General features: G+C 37.1%; 2 protein-coding genes across 3 annotated transcripts in view; one reads left to right on the top strand and one right to left on the bottom strand.

Annotated features, from left to right (window-relative positions):
* The window catches only part of ACP1 (acid phosphatase 1), a 21,425-nt gene extending 11,005 nt beyond the window's left edge, over positions 1 to 10,420 (top strand). For both annotated transcript variants that reach the window (XM_058287980.1, XM_058287981.1), the window contains exons 4-6: positions 4,061 to 4,122; positions 6,734 to 6,839; positions 7,009 to 10,420. In XM_058287980.1, coding sequence (XP_058143963.1) covers positions 4,061 to 4,122; positions 6,734 to 6,839; positions 7,009 to 7,086 — 246 coding nt within the window. In that variant the 3' untranslated portion in view covers positions 7,087 to 10,420. The remainder of the gene's footprint in view (positions 1 to 4,060; positions 4,123 to 6,733; positions 6,840 to 7,008) is intronic.
* Positions 9,564 to 20,232, bottom strand: ALKAL2 (ALK and LTK ligand 2). Its single transcript, XM_004461315.5, has 6 exons — positions 19,950 to 20,232; positions 18,351 to 18,659; positions 16,865 to 16,918; positions 16,684 to 16,764; positions 13,473 to 13,538; positions 9,564 to 10,160 (listed from the first exon to the last, which is right to left on the bottom strand). Exons 2-5 carry the CDS (start codon positions 18,607 to 18,609, stop codon positions 13,474 to 13,476), a joined length of 459 nt encoding a protein of 152 aa, XP_004461372.1. The 5' UTR covers positions 18,610 to 18,659; positions 19,950 to 20,232; the 3' UTR covers positions 9,564 to 10,160; position 13,473.

Here is a 20,232-nt window from a genome sequence, read left to right as displayed (position 1 = left end):
TATTGAGTTTCATTTTCTCTAGCAAATCTTTTACCTTTTCATTGTATACTTAGTACCATTTTTCACTGTCTTATGTTATTCTATTGTCATCCTAGATAATACATCATGTATGTAACACATCTTTGATATGTATTACTGTTATAAAGCCTTTTAGTTCTAAATGTATTTTAAATCCAAAAGGACATCATCACGATTGTTTTGTATAGTCAGTCTTCATATAGATTTATCTTTATTCTTTATTCCTCCTCTCAATTTTGTGTTCCCCTCTGGGGTCTGGGATTTTTTTCTTTTTCCTGAAGAATGTCCTTTAGAATTTATTGTAATGCAAATTTCCTGTCAACAAAGATAAAGTTTTGTTTGTAATTATCTTTGTTTCACTTTTGTCTTTCCTTGGGTATTGTTGCTGGGTATAGAATTCTAGTTAGGAAGTTCTTTTCTTTCATCATTTTGGGATGTCAGTCCATTGCTGCCTGATGGTCATCTGTTGAAAAATCAGTTGTTTTATTGTTCCTTTGCAATTACTGTCTTTTCCTATGGCTGTTTTTAAGTTTTTCTCTTAGTATTTAGTTTTTTAGAAGTTTTATTGTGATATATCAAAGTATGCTTCTTGATTTTTGTGGCTTGATGTTTTTCATCAATTATGGAAAATTTCAAGCTGTTAGCTTTTCATATTCTCTTCTGAGACTCCATTTACATGTATATTGAACATATATCTCAAGCACTATTTCTATTCTCTTCAACCTTTTTGCTCTCTATTCCTCAGTCTGATTTTCTAATTCTTTGTTTTAAAATAGCTCTTAAAACTATGCTTATTGAGCTCTTAATGTCTGTAGCTTTATTTTTTTTGATTTTGTAATTTTTAATTTTATTTGACTTGTTTTTTGTAGATTCCAGTTCTCTGGTGATATTCTACGTCTCTGTTCTTTGAACATGTTAATCACTGTTATTTTAAATAAAGTGTCACCAATAACTCCTATATTTAGGTCATCTGTTAGTCTTCTGGGTTTTTTTTTTTTTCCTCTGTTTTATTGCTTGGTTTGTTCATTTTAGATCAAATTCTGATAATGGTGTATAAGAAATTGTGGCATTTTAGGTTATATTTTGTTACAAACTGGGTTCACGTTTCTTTAAAATTAATTTTGTTTTATTTTTAAAGATGCTTTAGATTATGTAAATGATACATTGAAAATATGGTGATTCCCATATACCCCACCACCTACACACTTTTCCTCTTTAACAGCATTAAAATTGATCATGTTGAAGCATTGCTATTAGGTTCACTTTGTTTGTAGATAGATTAGAGCAGATCACATTAACACAGTTAAGGTTCAAACTAACTTGAGGCTGGGTTGTAATTTTAGTTAGGCTTGGAGCTCTGCTAGAGTCCCACCTGAGAGCTTGAAGTATGAAGGAAATAGAACTCCTCCTGAAGTAGGGTTTTTTGTTTATTCATGACTGTGAGTTTGCTACAGCTTTCTGATTGGCTTCTTATCTTGCCCTGAGAAGTTTAAGAATTTACCATAGGCTTAGAGAAGAAACTTGCAATATCAGTCCTTGTCTGTGCCTTCTTTCTAGGATCTTTGCTCTTCAAGTTCTTGCTGTCTTAACAGTCCTTTTTCTCTCCAACTACGATATAGCTGGCAGTTATTTTTTGTTGTTTTTTTTTGTGTGTGTTTTTTTTCCCCTGTGTTTTAACAATGGCCCCCTGCCAGTATTCTCAGCCTCAGAGCAAGGGTTCTTAACCTCGATGCTTGACATTCCTTTGTGGGTCTGCCTTGTGTAATGTAGAATGTTTAGCAGCATCCTTAGCTTCTGTCCACCAGATACCAGTAGAACCTTCTTTTGCATCCCCAGCCATGTCAGTCAAAAGTCTCTAGACATTCTTAACAGTTCCCAGGGGAGAGAGGTTGCAAAATAGCCCAGTCTCCCTCCTCCACCCAATCTGAGGACCACTGCTTTAAACTTTAAAGCAGCAGTTTGCAAAGTTTGGGATCTGTGAAGTAAAAACCGTGCATGAGTAAAAGATCCATTCATAGTTGCCAGGGGATTTTTAATAAATCACAATACAAAAAGTTTATTGATAATGGTTTCAGATTCCAGATTGCAACTATCCTTTAACACAGTGAGTTTTGGTGTAGTATCAGAGAGTATTTACAATTATATAAAATACTGAAATGCTCCTTTTCAACCACATGTTTTGTATGAGGCAGGGTTTTCCTCATATACTTCAACTCAACATTGCAACAGATCAAATGCAGAGAACCCATCTGTCGTCTATTAAAGAGACAGTAAAAGAGATTTGCAAAATGGGATAACAGTGCCACTCATTAATTTTTTTTCTTTTGGTTTTGCTTTTCATAAAAAATGTTAACAGGTAATGAATTCTTTTATTTTTAAATGAATTATGGGTTTTTTCCTTTTAGTTTTATAACTAATGTGGCAAATATTGAGAGCTGTAACCCACAATACTAAAGCATTTTGGAGGGAGATCCTAAATAATTTTTTAAAAGAATTTAAAAGGATCCTGTGACCAAAAAGTTTGAAACTTGTATTCAAGAGTTTATATCCTAGGGGAGCAGATGTGGCTTAAGCAGTTGAGCGCCTGCCTACCACATGGGCGATCCCAAGTTCTGTTCCTGGTCCCTCCTGGAAAAACAAAAGCAAACAACAAGCAAAACTTAGGAAAAGTCAACTCAGGGAAGACGTCGTGGCTCAGTGGATGAAAGCTGGTTACACATAGGATGTCCCAGGTTCAGTCTCTGCTTCCATACCTCCAGAAAGAAAGAAGATTTAATGCCCTAGAGTAGAATGTCAGCTGAACTCTGGCAAGAGTAGCCAGTGTAAGGCCTGCTGTCTTTTTTTGCAAGTTTTATTGAAACATAGCAGGTTTATCTTTCATATAATGTCTATGACTAATTTTGTGCTACAACAAGCAGAGTTGAGTAGGTGTTACACAGACCATGTAGCCTATAAAACCTTTCTATGGTTTTCTCTTTGATTTTGTCTTCTCAAAGCCAAGTCATCACAAGATCTTTCTATAGACTTAGAAAAGGAATTCTTTTTTACGTATATATGAATTTTCTAGGATTTGGCAGATACAAGGTATTTCATTATGGCTACAAGCAGAAATCCTTTATTTTCTGTATAAGAAGTTGATTATCCTTCAGCTGGTCCTATTCTTTGTTATTTTAACAAATTTGGAAGCATGGCTTAAAATATTTGCTTCAATAAGGTTTTTTTGTGTGTGGTACCTGAGCCAGGAATTAAACCTGGGATATCATATGTGGGAAGCTGGTACTTGACTACTTGGCCACATAGGCTTCCCTGAGTTGAGCTGGTTTTGTTTTGTTTGTTTTGCTTGTTGTTTGTTTTTGTTTTTTCCAGAGGCACTGGGAACAGAACCCAGGACCTTCCATGTGGGAGGTGGGAACTCAACCGCTTGAGCCACATCCTCTCCCTTCAATAAGGTTTTGAAATCAGCTAATACCTTGGGAATGTAAACAGAATGTATTCCTTTATACTTCATAGTGTCATTGTATTACAATTTTTGAGTATTTTCTAGTGAGGATTATAATGAAAACTTTCCTTTAATTCTGCAGCATCCCTCTCTATTTTTCTCAAAGGCATTTATTATGCCATTTATGTGTTTGTCTCTTGTAAGTAGAAGATAAGTTCCACAGGGACAGGGACTTTTGTTTTAGTTTGGTGTATGTCACCTGGGCCTAGAATAATATATGATATAATTATATATTAACTGAATTGTAGTTTTTTATTAAGAAACTGAAGCTGCACAAGTTTTTTGTCCACATACTGTACTATTCTCATTATTCCAAGTAAATTTAATAAGAAATTTCTTTGTAATACAGTTTTGGGAAATAAGTTAACTTTATTTTCTCTATTTAATTAAATTCTATTTTATCTATTTAGTACCCTAAATTACTTACTTTAATTAGTGAATAACAGATGCAGATATGAGTGTTTTTTAAAAAAATGCTCTGAATCTCTCTGTAATTTATTTGTATAATTAAATATTCTTTGTTTTTGACTTATCCACTTTTAGATTACCACAGAAGACTTTGCCACATTTGATTATATACTATGTATGGATGAAAGCAATCTGAGGTAATCATGTTTTTAAAAAGTATTTCTTTTTTTTTTTTAATTTATTTATCCCCTCTCCCCCCCTTGCGGCTTGCTTGCTATCTGTTCTCTGTGTCCATTCGCTGCATGCTTTTCTGTGTTTTCACTTGTCTCCCTTTTCGTTGCATCACCGTAGTGCTTGCGGGCCAGTGGCTGTGCAGTGTGCGGGTGAGCCTGCCTTCACATGGGGCCCCAGGACGCGAACCCAGGGTCTCCCATATGGTAGATGGGAGCCCAACTGATTGAGCCACAGCCACTTCCCTGAAAAGTATTTTTTTTAATCTCTTAGCTCATTTAATAAGCCAAGCATTTGGTTGTACAGAGGGACTTTTTAAAATCATCTTGAAGTTTTAATATGCAATACAGATATTTAGAATAGCAAGAAATTGAGAGTAATTTAAAATTGCTTCAGGAATATTACAGAAAGATACATCCTAAGGTAAGGGAAAGTCCAATTGGAAGACCCAGGTTGTAATGTACAGTTTTATATAAGAAGGTATACCTTTTTAGGTGAGTGTCAGTTTGATATTGCTAAGACTCATGGATGGCATGGTATTTTGTTTCCCATTTTATTCCCCTAACCACTGCCTCTCCTCCACAAGAAAGGAAGATTGAAGTTATTGATTGCCTTGATCAATTAAAAAAAACCTGATAGACTATGGAATTAATTAAGCCTTATATAATGCTTATTGTGTCTCTATATTATTCAAAGAACTTTAAGCATATTAACTCCTTGAGTCTTCACAACAATGCAGTAAGGTAGGTTAGTGTATGTTATCCACATTTTATCAATGAGGAATTTGAAGCACACAGAGGTTAAGTTACCAGTCTTAAGTTTTACACAGTTACTGAGTGAGTAGGGTGAAATCTGTACCCAGGCCATGTGGTATCAAGCCCACACTTCAAAAGCCCATGCCATATAGTTGAGCAGCATAGATCTTCATGGTATTTCTTCAGCTATGTAGACCAGACACTATGTTAAGCCGTGGTAAAACAATTAGGAGGAAAAGTCATTCTCCCTCCCCTCGTGAGCTTACCTTTTCATTTGGGCTATATGTATTATTACTTAGGATAAAACTGAACCTAACTGGATAAACAAATAATATAAAACAATATGATAACACGCCATTATTAATGTTGTTAAAATATATATTGTATTAAAAAATACAATATAGTTTTAAAATTTAGGACAATGAATTGAGAGAGGTTAAATAACCAAATGGAATGCATAAAGGTTTTCTAATTCCAGGTCCAGGGCAGTGTGCTTTTTATTACACAACAGGTCTTATTCTTTTAATATACTGAGTTCTAACTAAGACTTCAGTCCATCTACAGTTCTATCAAGCATGGCCATCAAGGAACTCTTAAAAATTCTGTATAATCGTGAGACTGTATTATCTTAGTATCAGTGGTAATTCATAAATACTCCATGTGTTTGAATCTATCTCTCTTTTGAATTACTTCTATAGGACTGAACAAAGTGCATTTTTATCCTTGTTATATGTTTATCAGTTTGCATTTTATACTTTGCTTTTGTTTGTTTGGGGGCCTTCTATGTTTTTACTTTTTTAGTTAATTTTCTCATTTTCATTACAGAGTACCATTATCGGTACTAACAAAAATATCTTGTTAGAAATCTCTCTGTGGCACTCTAACAAAATTTTATATATGTAGCCCATACTAGATTGTAAAAAGTTTTCCTTGTCTCAGCTTTTGCACAATGCTGTTTGTTCTTTCTGGAAGGTAATAACCTTTACTACTTTATCCAGTTAACTCCTGTTTGTTCTTCAGGTTTCAGCTTAAAGTAATTTCTTTAGGAAAGTATTGTATTACTTTGTGGCCTATCCAGATCTTCCTTCCATTTTATCTCTAGAGTGTCCCTGTAATTCTCCATCCTTGTGGTTAGTCACTGGGCTGTGTTAGCCACTTGGAATTCATGGTTGTCATGTTTCACCCCCATGCGCTAGCACATTGCCTAGCTCATAATAGGTACTCAGTAGAAACTTGTTAAGTAAATGGATCAGTGATCAAAATGTACCTTAGCTGTGTTTGACTTTTACTTATATAGCAACATGAAAGCTAAAGGTGGAAGACAATAAGGTGCTGAACTTTCTGTTTGGAACAGAACCTTGAGGAATAAAAGAAGGGAAGATAATTTAATGAGGCATATTAAATGACAATGTTTTGTCAAGATATCTTAGAATTGATAACCCTTTGTCTTGTAGACCTACAGAAACAGGAACTTGATTCACATGACTTTAGGGTTTATTTTCTATCACCTTTGCTTTATCTCTGAGGCAGAATCCTTTTGACTAATTGTCTTAATATATTCACAGGAGAATACATAATTATTTTCTGACAAAGTTGTGTTTTGATCAGTGAAAATATTTGTTGCAAGCTTTTTTACCCAGGGAACCGCCAACCTCTATGAGCTGTGTGCAGATCATACAGATCTACTGAGTATTTGATTTCACTTTTAAATCAGGTCACTTTTGCTTGATTTTTATATGGATGTTTCATAAGACATAGCAGATGTCCCTATTTAACTTGAAACCATAGATCAGGAAAATAAGTTCATGTTTCAATTTTACAGAGATTTGAATAACAAAAGTAATCGTGTTAAAAACTGCAAAGCTAAAATTGAACTACTTGGAAGCTATGATCCACAAAAACAACTTATTATTGAAGATCCCTATTATGTAAGTACAATTTGCATTACCATTTGAATTTTTATGTTTATGGCTAATGTAAAGGGTAGTATGTTCATATATCCTACCTTATTAAGAGATTACGCATCTCTTAAGGACTTGTTTTAATACAGATTTTTTATTTTTTCATTTAATTTTTTTTCTTATTCCTGTCCTTTAGGGGAATGACTCCAACTTTGAGACTGTGTACCAGCAGTGTGTTAGGTGCTGCAAAGCATTTTTGGAGAAGTCACAGTAAAGCTGCATCCATTCATTAATGAAGGCTGACATGATTAACATCGTTACAGTGATGGTCTAGATTTTTCAATCAGTGTATTAAAGTAACATTTCATAGCTCAAGGCTACAACTGTTTTTCTTTTTTTTTTTTTCAATTACTATTTCTCATCTTAAACAATTTTGATGGAAATCAGTGTTGTGTTTGGCAGAAGAATTAATAAAAATCTTTGATTCAGACAGTATGGGGTACATTAAATGTTCTTAAACCAGTTGGTCCTCTTATCTTGCCCCAATTTCAAAAATAATGGGAAAAAGCACATAGTAGAACCACAAAGTATAATGTTTTATGTATCTTGTAATATAGTAATTTCTTTCTAGTGTTTAGCCTTAAGGTACTAATCTAGTGACAGTATTCTAATATGCTTAGTGACTACCTTAATAAATAATGAAATAAAACATCACTCTAAAGCCCAAATCAATATCTGAGCCCTTTGAAACTTTTAATAATCTACCTCTTCAGTAAGTTGATATGGATAACTTGATGGACAGATGTCCTCTATTCAACTATACTACCTCTCTTCACCCCAGGGCATTTTATTGAATTCCATATCCCTAGTCAGAGGTGTTCACAAACTTGATTGGAAGTATTCTAATTCACATACACCTATAATGTACATTTGTATGTTAAGGATAGGAAAGAGAGAATGATTTATGGAATTAATCTTTAGCATCTTTGATTATTCTTAATTTTGTGTTTATCTGGGCTTTCGTAAGGAAGTCTGCTTTTGCTCCCATTTGGACTACTTTGCCTTTGAAAATTTCATTCTATCCAGAAAGGATACTGAATGCTGTTTTATCTTTTGCTCTCTTTGACAAATGGATTTGTTTTTGTATGCACATATAACCCAAATGTCAAATATATATTGACTTAGATTATGTTGCAGTCCTTAAATAATGTTAGGTATTTTATCAGCATTTCATTAATGGGAAAATCTAAATAATTTTTGTGTACTTTGAGATAACTCAAATCTCGTTTATTTGGATATACATACCAAAATAAACTGGGATGTATACAAATACAATTTAGAAATCTGGTGTCTACCTGCCTTTTTATTGACAGACAGATGAAGACGCATTAAAAATCAGTGCCTTTTCCCTTTCAAATGATCGGTGATTTTTGTATCAGCATATTTATCTGCTATTAAGAAGTAAAGTGGTGAACATGAGCACAATGCTTCCACATTTAATGTCTAATTTGTGAAAGAGGAGAGTATTGTAGCCAGAGTGTGCTGTGTTCTTTGTAATTGCCTAATACTCTTCTACTTAGTAGAGGAAGATGTCCTCATTTGATTCCATTTCCCTTCTCTTCAAACTTAAACATGGTACCTCCCAAATTATGCCCCCATGTGTAGCACTTATATGATCAATAGTATTAATTTGCTAAATTTCATGTCTTAATCCTCTGCATCATAGTGATCTGAAATCCTAAGGAAACTTTAATCTTGTAAAACCAGTTCCCATCCCAAGGCTAAAAGAATAAGAGTTTTAAAGGAATAAATGCTGCGAAACTGTTCATTTAGGACCATTTATTTCTCCTGGGTCCCATGTGATATGTATGGACCATTTATATCTTAACTCACTTGGGCCCAAATATTTAACTTACCTCTGCCACCTCACCAAGGAAGTATGAGAAGACAAAAACATCTACAGTGATTTATTGAAAAGATTTTGTTAACCATTGTTTAGCTCCACAATAATTTCAGTGACCTGATGATATTATTTGATGACAGTTTTACCCTGAAAAGCTATTCCTAGGAAATAAAAATTTGATCATGGCACCTCTAAAATATTAAGGTTTAGAAGAAAATGTCAAGTAATTAACTACAATTAGAAAATAAGAACACTTTCAGAAGTTACACCTTGCCCTATTATTTCAGTAATTGCTTAATCTGTAATTTGTTCATCTATTTATGATAGTCATATGTTTCTTTTAAGTTTTACATAGTTATTTTAAATATTGGGCCTCAAACTGTACATCATCTTTTTATGTCAACTTTGGTCCTCTCCAGACAGTTTCATCCAAGAGACCATATGGATATAGAAATTCATGGCTTTGTTGAATACAACCTAATGTTTTAAAATTGGATCCAGTCAGATCCAGTCTTAGAGTTAAAAATATATCTACCTGTAAGAATGTGGGAAACTTTAGAAGTTTTTAGGTCTCAGGTTTGGGTTTTCATAAGTACAAAATCATGGGAATCATTTGGAATATTCATTACCAGAGACCAGGTCCCACCAGGCCTCTCTTAATAAATCCTGTCACCAATCTGTAGTCAAGGGTGAATTTAATTATCCCTTACAGGAATTTTAGCCTTTAAGTTTATTTATACCTTATATTTTCTGTAACATTCTGTCAGTGTAATAATCTCAGTTGATTTGTAGATCAGGGATTTCCAAAAATGAACTATTGTTAGAAGTAAATCACCTTGAAGACATGATTATAGCAAACTCTTCATTTATTATTTGTGTTCATTTACAGTATTTACATATTGCACAGTAGCTGGGATATTTTACATCTATTATACAAAGAACAAATGAAATTAGCCTTGATATGGTTTTTCACAGATTTGTACTCCACTGTCTCCAAAATATGACTGATGTTTTCTTCATTTTTAATTCATGCAATTTCAAATAACATTCTGGAAATTTAATTTTAAAAATACCAAATCATACCATATACTATATGAAAATATAGTTCCAGTTTCTGCCTATGTTTCTAAAGAAATATTTTCTGTAGTTTAAACTAGTCAGTAAGATGAATATTTTGCAGAACCACATTGAGTGGAGTGTTACCTTTTTCTAAAATAGAAATGGAGTGGTAAGTTACTGTAAGGTATACTGATGTATAGACATATATATGCAAACAGTGTCAACAACATACAAAACTCAAAGGAATTAAGGAAGAGTCTGCAAAAATAAATCTCTCGTTCACAAGGTATTATGTTTATAAAGTTATTAAGATCTATTTCTTTGTTGGTTTCCAAGGCACTTCTCATGGTTCTTGGTATGGTGTTCCTTTACCACTCTACTCACTGCTGAAAATAAAGACATTGTATAATTACTTGGTGTCATAACTATTCCTGTAAATCAAAATTATGTAACATTTTTATAACCTTAAAAAAATCTCTGTCTATATTTCTTGATATTCCAAAGAAGTGTAATATATTTTGTTTTGGAAAATAGTTCTTCAGTTATGCATTTGCTATGTGCAGTATTCCTGCTTTATAATTGGTACTCAAATAATTGCTAAAGGAATGAAAATCATAAATAAAAATGAGAGCTTATTAACATTTAATTTAAGGAATAATGTTTGGTCTTGATACTTGTTCTGTAGTTAAAGTCCTCAGTAATTCAGGCTACATTGATTTAAAATTTATGACTGTCCTAGAAAGTAGCTGGATTGGCTTATACCATCTGTGTTAACAAAGGTTAGTGAAATAATAATTTAATCAAGATTAAACATCATTCTTTTTGTACTCCATATGGACCTAAACCATTGGCATACTGTTTATTCTTTTTAAAATAATGATAATATAAACTCAAGTTTATTAAGATTGACTGCATTTTGCAGACTAAGCTGGAGTTGTCCTGGGTATTTGTTATTCAGAACTACATTTCTTTGAAAATATTCCAGTGCTCATTTAACTTATCTGTAAATCCAGATTAATGAAGTGTATGTGAATGTCTTTTTGTGACAGGAAGATTAGTTAGGAATATAAAATTTCTATTTGGCTTAGGAAGGTCAGTTAATGAGTTTTGGAAAGAATAAAGCAAAGGGATTTGCTCTGAGATAGCATAAATGTGTAGTAATAAGTCACTGTGCTAGGACCCCTTAAAATACCTGCTTTTCTAACGTTCTTCATTAAGAAAATAACTTTATATTCTGGTGTAGAAAGGACTCTTATGCCAGCTTTTTCATTGTTTTCATGTGATAGAATTTTAGAAGAAAAGTATTTTGGTACAGTGGAGTGATATTCAATGGTTTATTGCCACATTAGAATAATAAATGGAAAAACAGTTACTAGCCAGTAAATTGTGTCTTCTACCACCATATCAAAGTAATCAATGTGTTTTAGCACTATACTCTTATCTCCAGAATGTCTTTTAATGTCTTTGAAACCAAGCTTCAAAGTAAAAGAGAAATTTGACCATATATATATATAAATATTTTTGCTCTCAAGTAGAGGTGTGACTGAGTTGGCTTTAGAAAAAAATAATTCTTAAATATGATGAGATTAACAGAAATATCAGTGTCTTAAACTTTACTAAATTTTGGCCAAAATGAATTATTTACTGATGGTTGTAACAATCATGTCTATCATAATGGTGGCCTTTGGGGGATGTAATTTATGAGCAAGTACCTTAATTGTCTTTATCTTTAATATATTTTATTACCCATTTAGGGCCTAATTTGGTGGGTTAGGGTGGGCAAGTAATTTGAAGAGTAGTATTAGTTATCAATGCCATTCCTCAAGGCAGCAATTACTATACATGCCTGATAAAGTAATACTAGGACTTGTAAATATTTAGCCATTATTTCTCTTTTCTTTACAGTTTTCCTGTGAAGGAGAACCACACTATCCATTTTGTATTTGGCAAAGTAGTGATATGCCTATCCTGAGATGTAGAAGTAGAACAACTCTTAGTAGCATTTCCACAGAAGCATAAGTTCCACTGATGATGATTACTCTTGGTCTTTTTAATTACAGTATCTTTCCAGGAGTAACTGACTGAGGTAAAGTGGCTGATCATTTAATTAGTAAAGAGATAGAAGAATGTGGACAATTTGCTGTTATAATAGATATAGAGAGCAGTTACTCTCCTCTGCTTTAACTTTTTCCAAGGAGGTCCCTGGTCTTTCTCTAGAAGCAGTGATGATTTAACCATAAGATAGACACTTAATAACATTTTCATCTAGCATACCACCTTGGGAGACTTAGAAAAATATACAACTGTTCGTGGCTTTTTGTTGTTTTAATGGTTCTTTCCTATGTACCACATGTTCAATGGCCTAGAAAGTAAACAATATTAGAAAAATATTGGCAGGAGGTAAATTACTATATAACATTTCCCAGTTTTGACTCACATTAAAACCCATGTTTTCCCTTGTCCTTGCCCCCAAAACAAATGCCATAGAAATTTCAGTGAGCCTATATAAAATGTGGTATCCTAGCCATCCATTTACTATTTTATATCTTGCTTCATTCCCCTGATTGTATTAATCTCATTTATTACTAGTGCTGATGAATTTAAAATAGATTCTGATTGGGAAAAAATGCTAAAGATGTTACTCACCTGCCATGCATGAAGTCAACATTTACTCTCTCTGCCTATACAGAAGTGCCCAGCTTTGTCTCAACTTTCATCTGTTGCTATCTAAATATTTATAAGCATTGCCTTTTCCATAGCGAATGTGTCTGTGTATCAAGAGAGCTACTCTTACCCATTTTACATGAGACAAATTAGAATAACTGCTAGAAAAATACAAAATAATAGTCCCTTTTTTAAATTAATGTTTTCTGGTCATCTAGTAAATTTTCTGAAAAATAGCCCCTTGAGGGCAGAAACCAGCCTTAGTTACTGTGGTACATCAAGCCTCTGCTAATGCCTGAAACACACTAGACAGAGTAAGTATAAAATTGGTGAAATTAAGTTTGTGTTGCTGACTAATGTTAAGAGAATTCCATGCCATTTATGTCAGGAAAATTAAATCATACCTTTTTAACCATCTAGTAAGTGCATGCCTGACTGCTGGTGTTTTATATTACCTTAACAATCCTCAAAGGCCAAGGTAAAAAGTTGAGTTCACAGACTCTTGATGTGTGTTTATATTTTTGCTATTAGAGATTATGAGAAGATAATGGATAGATTTAAAGAGGATAGCTTTTTATAAGCTTATTTGCATAATGATAGAAACAAATTCAGGCATATTTATCAGATATGTCTATAAAATTCATATCAATATGATTGATTTTGTACTCATTTATGAGTGTAAGCAAGCCTAAAAGTGAATAGGCATGATTTTAAATATGAACCTTAACTTACACACACTGTCATGTGTTGAAATTAACTAATTTGTTTGTGTCCCATTAACACATTTAGTGCCAACTATATCATATGAGCAATTCATAATGATAGCCTGGGGTACTGTTTATAGGCCAGTAGAGGCCCCCTTTTATTTATGACCAATATGTTAATATAACTTAAGTATTATAACAACCTTACTCAAAAATCTTTCTACTTTCACCAAAAGAATGAGTCCTAAACTTCCATGAATTTTTCATTTCCCAAACAGGATTCAATCTTTGGTATGTGGGCCAATGCAATTTTGCCATCAGCGAGCTTACCTTATCCTTCCATGCACATTGGACTGACAGCCAACCGAGTAAGAAGCCTGGCACATCTTTTGTAGTCTATAATGGAAGTAAATCACAGACCCTTGTCAGTTGCCTGAACACTTCTTTATAAAATGAATAGCCTTTTTATTTTCTGCAAGTATACCAACTGGGGAAGCCACTTATTTCTACAAAAATTCTAATTTCCCTGGAAGCAATATGGAGACTATCTTAGCATTCATGGCCTCTAAGTTGTTGTTTACTAATGTATGTTATTTGGGAGGATTCAGCATCACTTGGCAGAAGTTAAATAATTGGGGAGGGGGATGGAGGGAAGAAGGAGGCAGAATCTACTGCACAGCTGCTGTGCCCACTTTCTTCTCAGTGGCTACCAGCATATCTCAGAATAACTTTAGTTTTGCTTCATAGGAGTTAGGGTCATTCCATATTCTTGTATGTAACTTTTAGGTCATGTGAAGACTTAGTACTCACTTCAGTTGGTTAAAATAAAAACTTTAAAACTCAAAGAAACCGGGTCAAAAATAGCAAAGCAGAACTAGATTGGATGATCAAAAGAAGTTATGATTCTGAGTGATTTTCTATGTTATTTTATATACTTTTCCATTTCACTATTCCAATAGGTGCTAACTTAGTGAAAATAAGTGAGAAAGTTCTTTGATCATGACCCTTAAATTTATTTCCTCAGGGTGAAGTTCCATGGAGAGTTGTAGCAGTTTACAATTAATTTATTTCTCAAGAGTAACAAAATTAAAAGACTTAAAAAATGAAGCAGTTCATACTCTTAACTAATCATCTTAATGGATAAGTAAGTTGACATCAATATAAGTCTGTCAATTTGTTAAAAAGATAATTAGCTACTTTAGAACTACTAAAAAATAACTTTAAATATTTAGGATGCATGTTAGTTTGGGTTCAGAGATTTTAAAAAGTGGTCTGACAACTGGAAGCTGGGTCATCTAGATTCCTGGCTTTCTTGCTCTTTTTTTTTTTTTTTTTTAATCAGTTGCAGCACATCGTTAGAATGTAACTCCTAAATAGATTATACATCATGGATGCACAATATGGGTAAATTTAAGGACTGATCTAATCAAAGATTTTAAGTAAGTATTTGTAACAAGTTAAGAAATCCTAATGTGATCACATATTCCCACTAAATCTAAATGTTATCAAAGCAGTGTTTTTCAAATATTAATGCATGCTCAAATACTCGAGGATCTTAATAGAATACAATGCCAATTTTGATTCAGTAGAACTGGGATAGGACTGCTGGTCCTGGAATTATATTTTGAGTAAGAAGGCTCTGGTTCTTTTTAGTTTTAACCCTCCAGGATTCTATACATTTTCTTTTATACAAACTAAAGCCACAAAGAAGTGGTCCAACTTCAGCTCTCCAGGTTCATATGGACTAAGAAGTAGAGACCATGTAAATAGCCACTCATCTCAAAGTACAGATCTGTCAGTACCCCACCTCTCAATGGCCCATGAGTTGTAATTTCACCCTCATCACTGCCTTCGTTTGTGGATGACCAGGAATCTTGGATCATGAGCAAAAAGATGTAGCAAATGTGAGGTATAACATAGTGGAAAGGATTTGCAGAGGCAGAACATGAAGTTATAGTCCTAATTACACAAATAACAGTGTGACAGAGCATGGACAATTTAAAACTGTTTTCTCATCCATAGATGTTAATGATTAGATGTAATGACTTCTAAAGTCATTTACAAATTGAGACTCTGATTCTATGATAATAAAGTAATATTTCACATAAAAATAAACACTTAAAATAAGGTTTCTGGTTCTAGGAAGCAGGTTAATCAAACAGAAGATGATTCCTTTTCAAAGAAAAGTTATAAGGAATTAACAGTGTGCCAAGTACATATGGCATGAATGAAAGGAGGGGTCTGAAGCATGAAAAATGCTTGAAAATTTCAAAAACAAAACCCCATAGGAAATGTTTGCTGCTTGCCTTGGAGTGAGAATGGTGTAATGACAAAAGAGTGTGGATAGACAGGCCTTCATCTGAATCCCAGTTGTTTTCTTGCGGGATTTGTACTTCAGCCTCATATGTAAATTGGTAGTAATGCCTACCTTACTGGACTCCTGTAAAAATGAACTGATAAGGATGTTTGTGAATGTGCCTAGCAAAGTACCCGGTTCACAGTAGTTCTAGAAATGATAGCTATTCTTATTTGGAGTAAGTTTGCTGATTAAAAAGAAAAAAAAAAAAAAGGCACTTTATGTAATTTGCCCTTTTCTTTTTCTCTCTAAAGGTAAGGCAAGTAAGTTTAGTCTGTTGACCAGATCTGCTGGCCCCATCTAGATAGTATCTGAAAACAGTAAGATATCTTGTATATCTGCATGACATTTCTCTTAAAAGTCTTAAAATGAAATGAAAGTTTTAGTCCCTACCAAAAAAAAAATTGGTTTATGGCTCTAACAGATGTCACTAGCTAATAAATTACTTGTTCTTCTTTGCATTATGTGAAAAGCATGAGCCTTTTTTTGGTGAAATAAGTATATTTTGCTGTGGATATACAGCCAGCAGAGAGAAGAGAATGATAGGGGCATTGCTATAGGAAACCTACGAGGGGGAGAGGAAATTAAAGCTGAGAGCTAGACTGAGGAGAACAGCTATGCACTTCAGAACTAGTTATCATGGCAGCCAGAATTTTGAAAGAACAATAATATTCCTGTTATGATGAGGTTATATTTGCTGATTGGAAAAGTCCATGGTCAGAGTAGTGGGTATGGTCAAGAAAGTTCAACCAGAGTGGTTCGATTCAATCTGTTTTACACCCTAGAGTATAGCGACTCAGCAGTGGTCATTTTAGAAATTCATTCTTAATATTTATTTGATTGCCATAGCTCAGTAGATACAACTATAAGCATCATGCCAGAGTCATAAACAAAACAAGAATGTAAATCAAAAGTATCAGCCCATCCCAAGGGCTGATGGAGTCCCTAGAATGTAAATTTTCAGTTTTATCATTAGCTGCTGAGAATTGAGTTACCTTCTTCAGTGGTCTGGACACCCTTGTCCCTACCCAATTCTGTAGTTAAGAAGGCATATATATTAGCAAATGTGTATTTCAGGATCAGAGGCCTATTTAATTAAATGAGAGGATGTGTGGTATATTTCAGAGCACCAGTCATGACACTGTACTAGTATTTATAAAGCAGTTCCCAGATGCTGTCACTTACATGCAGGGATGGTGCAGTCTCTGGTGTTGTGATAAAGTCTGTGGAAGTGTTTGCTGCACTTTGGACTAAAATAAAGAGGACCTGCAACATGGAAGAAGAAAATAGATCCTGAGGATTCAGTGAGATGCAAAGGAACTCAAGGAGAGGTGAAGGACCTCAAGGAGAGGAAAAGAAAACTCACCCGTAAGGTGTTTTAAGAATTTGTCCTTCATTCTTAGGTCTCGAGGAACAATTTCTGTTGGAGAGGAAAGAAATGAATTATTGTGTTGCCTGAAAGCAGGAATTTTTTCCACGTGATCTGAAGTGAATGTTGGAGAAAGCTATTGGAAACTCTGCATTGGCCATATTACTCTGCACTAAATAAAACATGCTGGAATCTCCCCTGATTGTTATATATGCATAATGGGAAAACTTGTACCCTGGGAAATAGTTTTAACTGTTCACGAAGCTCCAATATTATCTCTCCAGTCTCTAACACCAGGACAGAGATACTGATCATGAAGTTATAGGGTGAAAAAGATTATTTTTGATCACAAGCTTCTAGTGAGCAAATCACTTTTAGATGCTTTTATTTTGAAGAGCTTGGGGATCAAATCCCACAACCTAAAGTTCTAGGAAGAAAACCTGATCCTTCAAACAACAACAAAATTGTTACAGAACTTTACTTTTACTAGGTATATGTTTAGAAGCAGGTGAAATGTACTCAAAACCACCTGTTATGATAACTGATAAAAATGAACGGAAGTACACATTAGTCTGGTTTGTAAGACAAAAATAAAATTCCCGTGGAAAGACTTTTCCAAGCAAATTTCTTTTACTAGCACATCTCTTGTTTTGCATTTGGTAAACAGCAATGGTTTTCCTGGCATTTCTTCTGCTTTCAGCCTTTGTTTGTGCTTTGCATATTCACAGTCATCTTTAGTCATTTTCACTTATCTGTTCTGGACCAGTAACTTAGTGTTGACTGTATGTGATGTCACACTTTAATTTATTTTACCACAAATACTCCTTTGCTCCTTCCCACATCTTATCTGAAGAGAGAAAATTTCCATCCGAATTTTGCTCACTCGCAAGGTTTAAACATCTCCCTGATGTCAGTCTTCATTTATGCCTAACTTCAGTCAGTCTATGAAAATGGACCTCATCATATTTGGCCTAATTGTGTCATGAAAAGCATTAAAAGCTTACATGCTTTCCTCAGAAATTTCCCATGGGGCAGCCACTCTGGGAAAGGCTCTACCATAGAGGGAGAGCTCTGAAACATTGCTTTTTCAGTTTCAACTGCCTGGCCGAAAATATTTCCATTTCCAAAATAACATGACAGTTCTGAGCAGCAGTCACTGGCCTAGGTAGCAATTCATATGGCTCAGAAGTTGACCAGTTAGGATTATGTGAGCTGTCTATGCATAGACCACTTTTTTCTATTTTCTCTTTAAAATGTTTCCTATTTAAAAATCAGAATTTCATTTCTCTTTTTAAAATGTGTTTTCTCAAAGACTATTTCCAATCAAATTCTTCTTAGTGTCTCAGAAATAAAAACTAGGCAAATATACTGAAGATTGAAGCCTTTAAAAGTAGCTGGTGATTTTACACATACACACACACACACACACACACACACACATATTCTGGAGACTTGTTGAGATAAATATGTAAAGGAGACTTACCAACTCGTTGTTCCTTAGGGTAAACTCCGTAGTCAGAGACCTCCCTACGGCCCAAAGTATAGTCCTGTTTGCTGAAAATCTGCAGTCTCTTGTATTCCCCCAAGTGGTATTTTTTAAGTTCCTGTATGATCTCCATGATGAGGTTTAAAAGGGTCTGTCTGTCCGTGATTTCTCGAGGTTCGGGTGTCCCTTGGCAAGGTCCCGCTGTCACCAGCAAGAGCACCAGCCCCAGGACGACAGGACGCCTCGGTCCACTCATTTCAATCTGCACAGGAAGCGCTGGGATGGTGCCTTGACTTGGGAGTGAAGCTGGAAAAAAATCCAACACCCTCTCAGGGATCTTGATTTACTGAAAGAACGGGGTGGCGGGGAGGGAAAGGGGTTGGACACAGAAAGAAAAGTCAGAGGGGTGGCGGGGGAGGGGGAGAGAAACTGTAACATGCTCAGGGCTAGGGAGCCTGGAGGGGGAGAAAAGTGGCCAACTCGCCGCTGACACTGCTCAGGTCCGGCCACCTGGCGCCGGAAGGCCCCACGTCCGCAGTCCCCGGGCGCTCGCCGCGTCGCCCACCCTGAGCATCGCTCTCCCCAACCCCACCCCACTGCCCTCCGGGAGGAGCCACACGCTAGGCGAGCCTCTGCGCCGCCAGCGCCCCGAGGAAGGACTCGGGGGCCCCGGCGCCGTGGGCTCCGCAGCCCACCTTCCTCGTCGGGTGGAGCGCAGGGCGCAGGTGCGGCCGGGAGGGGAGGGGGCTCCACCGGGACCACTGCCCCGCGCCCCCTCTCCACAGTGGGAAGCACAGACCTTCATCTAGAGCTTTTACACTCCAGCCTCCTTCCCCACCCCCAGCTGCCCGGCGACACCTACTTTTCTCTCCTCTTGGCGCCCTCCTTGGGTATCCCTCACACCCCGCGAGCCCTTGGAACTTTTCACCTGCATTTATTATCTGCCTGGATCCCAGGGTGTAACATCAACACAATGTGTTGCTCTTGAAGCCTTTAAAATGATAGATGGGGCTCTGACCAGCTTATCCGCCGGCGGGGTGAGCGTTTTGAAGTGGTTCGCCCCCTCCACCTTGTAGGCGCCCCAGCTCCCCAAAATTTAAAAAAAAAAAAGAAAAGCACATATGCAGTTTGGCCAAGTAGGTGGTCCTGCGCCCACCTTGGGCTCCCGGCATCAAGTTTCCAAGCCAGAGCTTTTGGGTCGGGCCGCTGCGCCCTCCCGGGGGCCTGCGGGCGAACGCGCGGGGCTGCCGCCCTCCCCGCCGCCAGGCGCAGGCTCCCCCGCGCAGGACCCGCGCGCCCGCAGCGCCCTGCCCCGGGCTGGCGCCGCCGCCGCGGGGCACCGGAGGACCCGAGCGCGGCGCGGGCAGGGCGGCCTCGCGCTTCCCCACCCGCACGGGCGCTCCGCGCCGCGCCCCCTCGGCCCCGGCCGCGTCGGGGGCCGCCCGGCTTCTCGAACTTGGCTCCTCTCGGCGAGGCGGGAAGGCGCGAGCGGGGCCGGGCGCGCCGACGCAGAGGCTTCGCGCAGGGCTCGCACGTCGGAGCCGAGCCAGGCGGCCGGCCAGGGGTGCGGGGCGGCGAGCCGGGGCCGGGGGTTACCTGCCTCGGCGCCCCCGCCGCCGCCGACGTCCGCCTGGACGGCTGGCCACTGTCGCCGCCGGCCCCGACCCGCAGCGCGCGCCGCTACTCCATGCCCGGCGGCGCGGCGGCTTATATAGCTCCGAGGATGCGGGCGACACGGACCCCTCCGAGTGGGTGGAATCCCGCGGCAGGTCGGCGCGGCCGCCCGCGGAGCGAGTGCGCTTCCCGAGGGCCCTGCGCCAGCCTCCGGGCCGGGCCGGCCGGGCCGCTTCTTATCCGCGCGCTGGCGAGCGCGAGGCGC

The sequence above is a fragment of the Dasypus novemcinctus genome, chromosome 25, assembly GCF_030445035.2.
Source record: "Dasypus novemcinctus isolate mDasNov1 chromosome 25, mDasNov1.1.hap2, whole genome shotgun sequence".
In the NCBI taxonomy this organism is placed as follows: Eukaryota; Metazoa; Chordata; class Mammalia; order Cingulata; family Dasypodidae; genus Dasypus; species Dasypus novemcinctus.
This window is presented reverse-complemented; position numbering and strand designations above follow the sequence as displayed.

What these genes read in the sequence shown, in the direction of transcription:
- ALKAL2 (XM_004461315.5), bottom strand. Translation starts at nt 18,609, where the DNA reads ATGAGTGGACCGAGGCGTCCTGTCGTCCTGGGGCTGGTGCTCTTGCTG. An exon ending in ATTCTTAAAACACCTTACGG is followed by an intron (nt 16,765 to 16,864) that starts GTGAGTTTTCTT and finishes TCCATGTTGCAG; the next exon opens with GTCCTCTTTATTTTAGTCCA. An exon ending in AGACTGCACCATCCCTGCAT is followed by an intron (nt 13,539 to 16,683) that starts GTAAGTGACAGC and finishes CTTCCATTATAG; the next exon opens with ACTACAAAAGATGTGCCAGG.